The sequence below is a fragment of the Somniosus microcephalus genome, unplaced genomic scaffold (genome assembly GCF_052327205.1).
Source record: "Somniosus microcephalus isolate GS21.2 unplaced genomic scaffold, FLI_Smic_1.0 unresolved_chr1, whole genome shotgun sequence".
Classification (NCBI taxonomy): domain Eukaryota; kingdom Metazoa; phylum Chordata; class Chondrichthyes; order Squaliformes; family Somniosidae; genus Somniosus; species Somniosus microcephalus.
Window position 1 is genome coordinate 163,393,793 of NW_028225179.1, and position 12,256 is coordinate 163,406,048.

The 12,256-nt window shown below is 46.9% G+C and overlaps 1 protein-coding gene across 3 annotated transcripts in view; it reads right to left on the bottom strand.

The window, feature by feature from the left end:
• Nucleotides 1-12,256, bottom strand: part of LOC147096441 (histone-lysine N-methyltransferase EHMT2-like) — a 52,584-nt gene that overhangs the window by 13,023 nt on the left and 27,305 nt on the right. For all 3 annotated transcript variants that reach the window (XR_015074915.1, XM_085975218.1, XM_085975217.1), the window contains exons 4-6: nt 11,822-11,966; nt 1,984-2,061; nt 1,698-1,813 (exon numbers count right to left, since the gene is read on the bottom strand). Coding sequence is in view for 2 of the 3 variants with exons in the window: in XM_085975218.1 (XP_085831344.1) it covers nt 1,698-1,813; nt 1,984-2,061; nt 11,822-11,966 (339 nt within the window). In the remaining variant the exon portion in view is untranslated. The remainder of the gene's footprint in view (nt 1-1,697; nt 1,814-1,983; nt 2,062-11,821; nt 11,967-12,256) is intronic.

The following is a 12,256-nucleotide window of genomic DNA, read 5'->3' on the forward strand; positions in this document are numbered from 1 at the left end:
CCTCCTAGTCCACTTCTCCCCCGTCCCTACCCTTCCTCCCCCACTTCTCCCCTCCCTCCCCAATCTCTCCTGAATTCTCACTGGGGCACTGTCCACCACAGGCGCCATCGGTACCTCTTGCGAGCAGCCATTGCTCATGCAGGAGCCGGGACGGTGAGTGTTGGGTCGACTGTTCGACTGTGGAGGCAGCGCGGCCAGGGCCAATACTGACCTCGCACGACTTCTGCCCACATGCAATTTCCAAAAAGGGTGGGAGAAGGTTCCGGGGAAGTGAATTAAGAGAGCGCCGGGGCGGGGGGAGTTCACTGGACAGTGATCAGGAAGCGATACCCTTGCTGATTTCTCCCCCCCACTTCCTAGTCCACTGACGTGCAGGCCAATAGCGACGGCTCCCAATTGGATCCGTTAAATCAGTACAACAGGGGAGCTGATTCTGTGAGGCTGAGTGGCACACACGGGGTGCTCCAGACATTCATTAAAGCCAGCGGAAGTGGGGTTGTGGGGGGAGTTTAGGAAACATACGGGAAAAAAATAAGGGAAAATGATCCCCCTCCTGATCAGATTTGAGAAACCTTGAAACATAGAAGATAGGACCAGGAGTAGGCCATTCGGCCCCTCGAGCCTGCTCCGCCATTCAATGAGATCATGGCTGATCATCCAAATTCAGTACCCTGTCCCTGCCTTCGCCCCATATCCCTTGATCCCTTTAGCCTTAAGAAATATATCTAACTCCTTCTTGAATATATTTAATGAACTGGCCTCAACTGCCTTCTGTGGTAGAGAATTCCACAGGTTCACCACTCTCTGGGTGAAGAAATTTCTCCTCATCTCTGTCCTAAATGGCTTACCCCTTATCCTTAGACTATGACCCCTGGTTCTGGACTCCCTGGCCATCGGGAACATCCTTCCTGCATCTAGTCTGTCTAGTCCTGTTAAGAGTTTTATAAGTTTCAATGAGATCCCCTCTCATTCTTCTAAACTCTAGCGAATATAAGCCCAATCGACCCAATCTCTCCTCATACGTCATTCCTGCCATCCCAGGTATCAGTCTGGTGAATCTTCGCTGCACTCCCTCCATGGCAAGAACATCCTTCCTCAGATAAGGCGACCAAAACTGCACACAATACTCAAGGTGTGGTCTCACCAAGACCCTGTACAACTGCAGCAAGACATCTTTGCTCCTGTACTCGAATCCTCTCGCTACGAAGGCCAACATACCATTTGCCTTCTTAACCGCCTGCTGCACCTGCATGCTTACCTTCAGCGACTGGTGCACAAGGACACCCAGGTCTCGTTGCACTTTCCCCCTCTCCCAATGTATTGCCATTCAGATAATAATCTGCCTTCCTGTTTTTGCCACCAAAGTGGATAATCGCGCATTTATCCACATGATACTGCATCTGCCCAATCACCCAACCTTGTCAAATCATACTGGAGTTTCTCTGCATCCTCCTCACAGCACACACGTCCACCCAGCTTTGTGTTGTCTGCAAACTTGGAGATATTACATCGAGTTCCCTCGTCTAGATCATTAATATATATTGTGAAAGACTTTCTCTACTAGCACCACCATTCAATGAGTATGATCTCCAGGTGCGATATTGTAACAGGGAGTGGCAATGGACTCAAAGAGGTAAGGGGGAACAGCGGCGGATGATTTAGTCTCTATGTCCCAGCCCTCGACAGACATCTCTTACTTGATTCCACTTTGGACCACCCGGTTCTTGCACGACCTCCAGCAGGAGCAGGCCTGATTGCACTCGAAGATCAGTGGCGGCTCGATCTTGTTAAATTCTTGCAAAAGGCGCCCGTCCTAGTCACAGAAAGGTGGGAGCAGTGGTTAACACCGAGACTCGCTGGGAATTTGCAGTTTCGTCATTTCGCGCGGCACGTGGCGGCGTGACTGTCACGGCGGCGGCGGCAAACCGTGGCGACGCGCGCTCTGCAGACCGGGGCACACCCGCGCTTAAAGGAATATCGCACCTTGTCGTACCAGCAGCGTATACTGAGCTGTCCACAGAGGCAGTTGCTGGAGGAACAGTCGTCCAAACAGGTACAGTGCTGCGGAGGAATCGGAACACGGGTCAGAGGAGGGAAACAGCAAAGAACAGCGGCGTTGACATGCGCTGCCCGCGACGTAACTCGCAGGTCATCAATAGTTTCAACATCTGCCTTAAAAAAAAACACACACACCGTAAAAATTAACAATTATAAAAAGTTCAAGGCGCGAAGGGTGAAACTTATAAATCTCATTGAAACTTATAATCTCATTGAAACTTATAAATCTCATTGAAACTTATAATCTCATTGAAATTTATAATCTCATTGAAACTTATAATCTCATTGAAACTTATAATCTCATTGAAACTTATAATCTCATTGAAACTTATAATCTCATTGAAACTTATAATCTCATTGAAACTTATAAATCTCATTGAAACTTATAATCTCATTGAAACTTATAATCTCATTGAAACTTATAAAATTCAAACAGGACTAGACAGACTAGATGCAGGAAGGATGTTCCCGATGGCGGGGGAGTCCAGAACCAGGGGTCACAGTCTAAAGATAAGGGGTAGGCCATTTAGGACAGAGATGAGGAGGAATTTCTTCACCCAGAGAGTGGTGAACCTGTGGAATTCGCTACCACAGAAGACAGTTGAGGCCAATTCATTAAATATATTCAAGAAGGAGTTGGATATATTTCTTAAGGCTAAAGGGATCAAGGGATATGGGGAGAAAGCAGGGACAGGGTACTGAGTTTGGATGATCAGCCATGATCTCACTGAATGGCGGAGCAGGCTCGAGGGGCCGAATGGCCTACTCCTGCTCCTATCTTCTATGTTTCTATGAAATCTGCCATCAAAATCGAAAATGCTGGAAACACACAGCAGATCAGACAGTGTCAGAAACAGGAAAACCAGTTACAGGAAACTTTGTGCTATCCGGCACCGACGGGACCGAGCTGCTGCTGTTCCCTCAAAACTGCCGGACACTCCAGCGCTGATGTTGAAACATACGGAGATCTTCAGCTCCGTGTGAATCAACAAACCCTGTTGCTTAGCAACAGCTTCTAAACAGTCGGCAAGCGTCTCTGTAGCGTCTCTAGCTGAAGCTGTTGCTTAGCTACAGACCTTGCAGAGCTTGACTGTTGAGGAAAAAAGCAATGAAAAGAAAAAAAAAACTAACGAAACGGCTCCTGATTTTTGCCGGTGGCTCGAGCTTGCCGGACATTTAGCCTCCGGATAACACAAAGTTTCCTGTACTATTTTATCAAGCTGAGAAACCAGTTCTAACAAAGGGCCACACCCGATATATTAATCTGTTCTTATCCTGGAGAGACTGGAGAAACTGGGCTTTATGAATAGAGGCAGAGAGCACAATAGCAAGGAAGTTATGCTAAGCCGATATAAAACACCCGTTCGGCCCCTTCTGGAGAATTGCGTCCAATTCTGGGCACCGGACTTTAGGAAGGACGTGAAGGCTTTGGAAAGGGTACAGAAGAGATTTACTAGAATGGTTCCAGTGATGAGGGATTACAGTGAGGTGCATCAACTGGAGAAGCTGGGGTTGTTCTCCTTAGAGCAGAGAAGGTTAAGAGGAGCTTTGATGGGAGGTGTTTAAAATCATGATGGGGAATGAGGAAATGGCAGAGGAATTAATTAAATACTTTGTTTCTGTCTTCACGGAGAAAGACACAAAAATCCTCCCAGAAATACAAGAAAACCAAGGGTGTGGCGAGAATGAGGAACTTAAAGAAATTATTAGCAAAAAAACAGTACTGGCAAAATTAATGGGGCTAAAAGTCAATAAATCCCAAGGACCGGACGACCTACATCCTAGGGTTTTGAAAGAGGTGGCCATTGGGATAGTGGACGCATTGCTTGTCATCTTCCAAAATTCTATTGATTCTAGAACGGTTCCTGCAAATTGGAGGATAGTAAATGTAACCCCGCTATTTAAGGAGGGAGAGAGAAAATGGGGAACTACCTGTTTGCCTCATATCAGTAATTGGGAAAATGCTGGAATCTATTATAAAGGATGCAATAACTGGGCACTTAGAAACTAATACAGGAAAAGTTCTGATATCCGGCACCGACAGGACCGGCGTGTTGCCGATCTATCAAAAGTGCCGGACATGCAAAGTCAACGTTGAAGCACACGGAGATGAAAATCTCCGTATTTGACAACAAACACTGTTGCTCAGCAACAGCTCGTAAACACTCGGCCCGTACCTTGAAGCGTCTCTGAAGCTGTTGCAAAGCTCCAAGGACGCTTTCCCGAGCCTGCCTGTTAACAGAATGCTAGGAGAAGAAAAAAAAACTAACTAAAACGGCTGCTGATTTCTGCCGTTAGAGCAAAGTTTCCGGCCATACAACCTCCGGATCAACCGAAGTTTCCTGCAGTAAGATTGGGCCGAGTCAGCATGGATTTATAGATACATAGATACATAGAAGATAGGAGCAGGAGTAGGCCATTCGGCCCTTCGTGCCTGCTCCGCCATTCGATGAGATCATGGCTGATCCTTTAATTCAGTATCCCGTCCCCGCCTTCTCTCCGTAACCCTTAACCCCTTTTGCCCGTAGAAATATATCTAATTCCCTCTTAAATATATTTAATGAGCTGGCGTACACTGCCCTCTGTGGCAATGAGTTCCACAGGTTCACCACTCTCTGAGTGAAGAAATTCCCCCTCATCTCTGTCCTAAATGGTTTAGCCCTTATCCTTAAATTATGTCCTCTAGTTCTGTTCTCACCCGCCAAGGGAAACATTCCTTCTGCATCCAGTCTGTCTAGACCTGTCAGAATTTTATACACTTCTATGAGGTCCCCTCTCAATCTTCTAAACTCCAGTGTGTACATCCCTAAACTACATAGTCTCTCCTCATAGGTCATTCCCGCCATTCCTGGTATCAGCCTGGTGAATCGCCGCTGCACCCCCTCCATGGCAAGAACATCCTTCCTCAGATGAGGCGACCAAAACTGTACACAGTACTCGAGGTGTGGTCTCACCAGTGCCCTGTACAGCTGCAGCAAGGTATCCCTGTTCCTGTATTCTAACCCTTTTGCTATGAAGGCCAGCATACCGTTTGCCTTCTTGACCGCCTGTTGCACCTGCATGCTCGCCTTCAGTGACTGGTGTACAAGAACACCCAGGTCTCTCTGTACTTCCCCCTCTCCCAATCTATTGCCATTTAAATAATAATTTGCCCTCCCGTTCCTGCACCCAAGGTGGATAACTTCGCACTTGTCCACATTATAGTGCATCTGCCATTTATCCGCCCAATCGCCCAGTCTGTCCAAATCGCTCTGGAGCTTCCTGGTCTCTTCCTCTGAGCCCACCCCACCTCCTAGTTTAGTGTCGTCTGCAAATTTGGAAATGCTGCATCCGACTCCCTGATCCAGGTCATTAATGTAAATTGTGAACAGCTGGGGGCCCAGGACAGATCCCTGTGGTACCCCACTTGTTACTGCCTGCCATTCAGAAAATGAGCCGTTTATTCCAACTCTCTGTTTTCTATCTGACAGCCAGTTCCCTATCCACGCCAAAACTTTCCCCTTTATCCCATGAGCCTCAATTTTCCATGCTAATCTTTTATGTGGGACCTTATCGAAGGCCTTTTGGAAGTCCAGGTACACCACATCTACTGGCTCTCCCCCATCTATTCTACCAGTTACTCCCTCAAAAAATTCCAATAGATTAGTCAAGCACGATTTACCCTTTGTAAATCCATGTTGACTCTGTCCTATCCTGTCCCCATTTGCTAAGTGCTCCGCTATTTCATCCTTAATGATGGACTCCAGCATTTTGCCCACAACTGATGTAAGGCTTACAGGTCTGTAATTACCTGCTTTTTCCCTACCCCCCTTTTTGAATAGTGGGGTAACGTTAGCTACCCTCCAATCCATCGGCACTGTTCCCGAGTCTAATGAATTCTGAAAAATCATCCTTAGTGCATCCGCTATCTCTAGGGCCACCTCCTTCAGTACCCTAGGATGCATGTTATCAGGCCCTGGGGATTTGTCCACCTTCAATCCCTTTAGCTTCCTTAACACCATATCCTTAGAGATATTGATTTGCGTCAGTTCCTCCTTTGCCAATGTCCCTATTTTTCCCGATATCCCAGGGAGGTTTTTTGTGTCTTCCTTCGTAAAGACTGACCCAAAGTATGCATTTAGTTGATCTGCCATTTCCTTATTTCCCATTATATATTCCCCCGTATCTGACTGCAATGGACCAACTTTGGTTTTCACCAGTCTTTTCCTTTTGATATACTTATAAAAGCTTTTGGAGTTAGTTTTTATATTTTCCGCCAGCTTGTTTTCGTAAGCTATTTTGCCCCTCTTGATTATGCCCTTTGCCCTCCTTTGCTCTATCTTAAACTGTTCCCAATCTTCCGCTCTGGCGCTTTTTTTGGCTATTTTATACGCCCTATCTTTGGATTTTATGCTGTCTCTAATTTCCCCTGTTATCCACGGTTGAGTCACCTTTTTAGATTTCCTTTTATGCCAGATTGGTATAAACAATTTTTGCAATTTTTGCAATTATGAAAGGGAAATCCTGTTTAACAAACCTATTGGAGTTCTTTGAGGATGTAACTAGTGGAGTAGACAAAGGGGCTGTGGTGTATCTGGATTTTCAGAAGGCCTTCGATAAGAGGTTGGTGAACAAAATTAGGGCACATGGAATTGGGGGTAATATACTAGCATGGATTAAGAATTGGTTAACAGACAGAAAACAAAGAGTAGGGATAAACGGGTCTTTTTCAGAATGGCAGGCTGTGACTAGAAACATAGAAGATAGGAGCAGGAGTAGGCCATTCGGCCCCTCGAGCCTGTTCTGCCATTCAATGAGATCATGGCTGATCATCCAAATTCAGTACCCTGTCCCTGCCTTCTCCCCATATCCCTTGATCCCTTTAGCCTTAAGAAATATATCTAATTCCTTCTTGAGTGACTAGTGGGGTACTGCAAGGATCGGTGCTTGGGCCCCAGCTATATCAATGATTTGGATGAGGGAACTAAATGTAACATTTCCAAATTTACTGATGACACAAAGCTAGGTGTCAGTGTCAGTTGTGAAGAGGATGTGAAGAGGCTTCAAGGGGATCTCGACAGGCTCAGTGACTGGGCGAGAACATGGCAGATGGAATATAATGTGGATAAATGTGAAGTTATCCACTTTGGAAGAATAAACAGAAAGGCAGAGTATTTCCTAAATGGTGAAAAATTGGGGAATGCAGATGCTCAAAGGGACCCGGGTGTCCTTGTACATGAGTCACTGAAAGTGAATGTGAAGGTGCAGCAAGCCATTCGGAAGGCAAATGGTATGCTGACCTTCATTACAAGAGGATTTGAGTACAGGAGTAAAGAAGTCTTACTCCAATTATATAGGGCCTTGGTGAGACCACACCTGGAGTGCTGTGTACAATTTTGGTCTCCTTACCTAAGGAATGATATACTTGCCATAGAGGGGGTGCAATGAAGGTTCACGAGATTGATTCCTGGGATGGCGGGACTGTCATATGAGAAGAGATTGAGTAAACTAGGCCTGTATTCTCTTGAATTCAGAAGAATGAAAGGGGATCTCATTGAAGCATACAAAATTATTACAGGGCTTGATAGGGTGGATGCTGGGAGAATGTTTCCCTTGGCTGGGGAGTCTAGAACCAGGGGCCACAGCCTCAGGATAAAGGGTAGGCCATTCAGGACTGAGATGAGAAGAAATTTCTTCACACAGAGGGTGGTGAATCTTTGGAATTCTCTACCCCAGAGGGCGGTGGAGGCTCAGTCATTGGGTATATTCAAAACAGAAGAAGTCAATAGATTTCTGACTAGTAAGGGCATCAAGGGATATGGCGATAGGGCTGGTGAATGGAGTTGAGGCAGAAGATCAGCCATGATCTCATTGAATGGCGGAGCAGGCTCGAAGGGCCGAATGGCCGACTCCTGCTCCTATTTCTTATGTTCTTATGAAAGGTAGAGTAAATAAGGAGAAACTGTTTCCAGCGGCAGGCTGGGGGTGGGGGGGGGGGGGGGGGGGTGAGGTCGGTAACCAGCGGACACAGATTTAAGGAGACTGGCAAAAGAACCAGATGGAGAGACGAGGAGAATTCTTTTTACGCAGCGAGTTGTTGTGATCTGGAATGAACTGCCTGGTAGGGCGGCGGAAGCAGGTTCAACGACAACTTTCAAAAGAGAATTGGATAAATACTTGAAGAGGAAAGATGAGCAGGGCTGTGGGGAAAGAGCGGGAGAGGGGAGGGAGTGGGATTAATTGGATCGCTCTTTCAAAAAGCCGGCAAAGACACGATGGGCCAAATGGCCTCCTTCTGTGCGCCATCATTCTATGATTGAGATATATATATGTGACAGAATGGGAGAGAGACTTCGGAGACTCGCTCCACAGAGCCATCCAGTGGTCAGAGCATGCAGCTACACTGTGACAGTTGACATAATATTATTGGCCCAGAAATTCGGGTCTCCACGGGTGAGTCCGCACGGGGTACTCACCCGTAAGCCCAATGGAAGTGCCGGTTTCCTGCATGCGCGGGAAACCGGCACTTCCGTTCCCCTGAAAGAAGGGGTTCAGAAGTCGAACGCGTGCGCAGGAGAGGCAGCGCGTGCGCATCGAACTTACGGATTTTTTGCAGGTTTTCCCGGGAGGGTAAGTCTCCAGAAGTTAGACATGTAAAAAGCAGTCGCAAGGCCGGCTTTTTACAAGGTAAGTGGTGAATTAATTAAAATTAAAACATTTTTTCCACAGGTTTATTATTTTTAAATACTTTAAGGAAAGGTAAGTTTATTTTTAGCCCCGTTAGAAAATGTAATTATTGTTTAAAATAGTTACTTCATGTAATTTATAGTTTATTTCAAAAATGATTTGAAAAAAAATTTATTTGAAGATTTAGTGATGTTTTGGGGCTTATAGTATTTAATAAGTTTGACAGCTCTTCCTGTCAAACTTATGAATGAAGCATTCCCTGCTACCATTGGCTCTCCATGGCCCACGTGATCCCAGGGGACGCATCGAACTAACTGCGCCCCTGGGATACGCAAGCACTGCGCGCCGGCAGTTGGAGGAGGCCCAGGATCGGAATCCCACGCGGGCCCGCAGCACAACGTGCTGGCGCGCTAGCTGAGTGCAGGTCGGGGGCTTGCACCCGCGGGAAGCCCCCGACCCGAATTTCTGGGCCAATAACTGGGGAGCACTGACACGGCAACTTATGAGTGGTAAATGTCGTGACAAAAAGCGTGACAACATGAAATAAGGTTTGTGGTGAGGAAGTGTGCACTAAGAGCTATTTAACAGTAGATAAATCAGGAATAGTGCAACTTTTTTGAAGGCTTAAAAGAATTGAAATTCATTTCACGTGGTACATCCCAACATACATGAGAGACAGAACAATCCAGCAGGACAGAACCAGTGGTAGCACATTCCATCGTCAGCACGTTGCTCAAGACACACCCTCTCTCACTGAATTCCTTAATGATCAAGAACAGCAACTTGCAATTTATATAGCGCCTCTGACGTCCCAAGGCGCTTCACAGGAGCGTAAATTTGACACCGAGCCAAAGGAGGAAACATTAGGACAGACGCTTGGTCGAAGAGGTAGGTTTTAAGGAGCATCTTAAGCACATAAGAAATAGGACCAGGAGTCGGCCATACGGCCCCTCGAGCCTGCTCCGCCATTCAATAAGACCATGACTGATCATCAACCTCAACTCCACTTTCCCGCCCGATCCCCATATCCCTCGATTCCCAGAGAGGCCTAAAATCTATCTCAGCCTTGAATATACTCAAAGACTCAGCATTCACAGCCCTCTGGGGCAGAGAATTCCAAAGATTCACAACCCTCTGAGTGAAGAAATTCCTCCTCATCTCAGTCTTAAATGGCCGCCCCCTTATCCTGAGACTATGCCCCCTAGTTCTAGACACTCCAGCCAGGGGAAACAACCTCTCAGCATCTCCCCTGTCAATCCCCCTCAGAATCTTATATATGTTTCAATGAGATCACCTCTCATTCTTCTGAACTCCAGAGAGTATCGGCCCAATCTACACAATCTCTCATCATAGGACAGCCCTCTCATCCCCGGAATCAATCTAGTGAACCTTCGTTGCACCGCCTCCAAGGCAAGTATATCCTTCCTTAGATAAGGAGACCAAAACTGTGCCCAGTACTCCAGGTGTGGTCTCACAAAGGCCCTGTACAATTGGAGCAAGACTTCCTTACTCTTATACTCCAACCCCCTTGCAATAAAGGCCAACATGTCATTTGCCTTCCTTATTGCTTGCTGTACCTGCACGCTAGCTTTCTGTGTTTCTTGCACGAGGACACCCAAATCTCTCTGAACACCAACATTTGAAAGTTTCTCACCATTTAAAAAATATTCTGTGTTTCTATTGGCATGTCATTCATTCATCACATGACCTGCTCTCTCTCCCTGCCCTCCCCCCCCCACCCCCAACTCCCTATTGGTCGCCCGACATGTCCGTCCTCGGGGTGCCCCACCTTCCCACGGCCAATCGGAAAATGAAGAGACTTCATTACCTGATTGGATTGAAAAAAAAAAAGCCTTTTTTCTCGCCCCCTCAGAATCGTGTATGTTTCAGTGAGATCACCTCTCATTCTTCTAAACTCCGGAGAGTATAGGCCCATTCTACACAACCTCTCATCATAGGACAACACTCTCATCCCAGGAATCAGTCTAGTGAACCTTCGTTGCACCGCCTCCAAGGCAAGTATATCCTTCCTCAGATAAGGAGACCAAAACTGTGCACAGTTAAAAGAGGAAAGAGCGGTGGAGAGGTTTAGGGGAGGAAATGCTGAAGGCACGGCCGCCAATGGTGGAGCGATGGAAATCGGGGGGGGATGCGCAAGAGGCCAGGATTGGAGGAGCGCAGAGATCTCGGAGGGTTGTAAGGCTGGAGGAGGTTACAGAGATACGGAGGGGGGCAAGGGGCCATGGAAGGGATTTTGAACAACGAGGATGAGAAGTTTTAAATCGAGACATTGCCAGACCGGGTCAGCCAATGAAGGTCAGCGAGCACAGGGGGGGCTGGCTGGGTGAACGAAACTCGGTACGAGTTAGGACATGGGGCAGCCGAGGGTTTGGATGAGCTGAAGTTTATGGAAGATGAGAGGCCGGCAGGGAGTATGGAATTAACATAGAAACATAGAAGATATGATCAGGAGTAGGCCATTCGGCCCCTCGAGCCTGCTCCGCCATTCAATGCGATCATGGCTGATCATCCAAATTCAGTACCCTGTCCCTGCCTTCTCCCCATATCCCTTGATCCCTTTAGCCTTAAGAAATATATCCAACTCCTTCTTGAATATATTTAATGAATTGGCCTCTACTACCTTCTGTGGAAGAGAATTCCACAGGTTCACCACTCTCTGGGTGAAGAAATTCCTCCTCATCTCAGTCCTAAATGGCTTACCCCTTATCCTTAGACTGTGACTCCTGGTTCTGGACTCCCTGACCATCGGGAACATCCTTCCTGCATCTAGTCTGTCTAGTCCTGTTAGAATTTTATAAGTTTCAATGAGATCCCCTCTCATTCTTCTAAACTCCAGCAAGTACAAGCCCAATCGACCCAATCTCTCCTCATACGTCATTCCTGCCATCCCAGGTATCAGCCTGGTGAATATTTGCTGCACTCTTTCCATGGCAAGAACATCCTTCCTCAGATAAGGCAACCAAAACTGCACACAATACTCAAGATGTGGACTCACCAAGGCCCTGTACAACTGCAGCAAGACATCCTTGTTCTTGTACTCAAACGCCCCCTCCCCACGTTTATTGGATGCGAGTACCTGTAGGTGTGTGATGTTTCTGTCGATGTTCATCGTGGACGTCTCGCAATTCTCAGAAATATATTTGTAATCCTCTGGGGAGTTTTCCTCGTCCACCGCATTGACGCATGGTATCGGGACGTTTTCATATCCTCTGGCAATGTCCCTGAGAAAGATAGTGAGCCAGATATCGTCAACTCAGGCTTCGTCATGGCGTTAACAAAGACTTTTGCAAATATTATGTGTCCCCCACGCGCTTCCCCCACCCCCCTGGTCATCATCACATTGCTGTTTGTGGGATCCTGCCCTCCATTACAACAGTGACTGAAGTGGGGAAAGAGTTTAAAATGACATCGCTGGCAGTTTCACCGAATGGTGTATGAAAGACAGGTGCTAACATGAAAGGCCCCATCCATAAAGAGGCGGTCAAGATAGCTGACCTTTGAAGACTAAAAT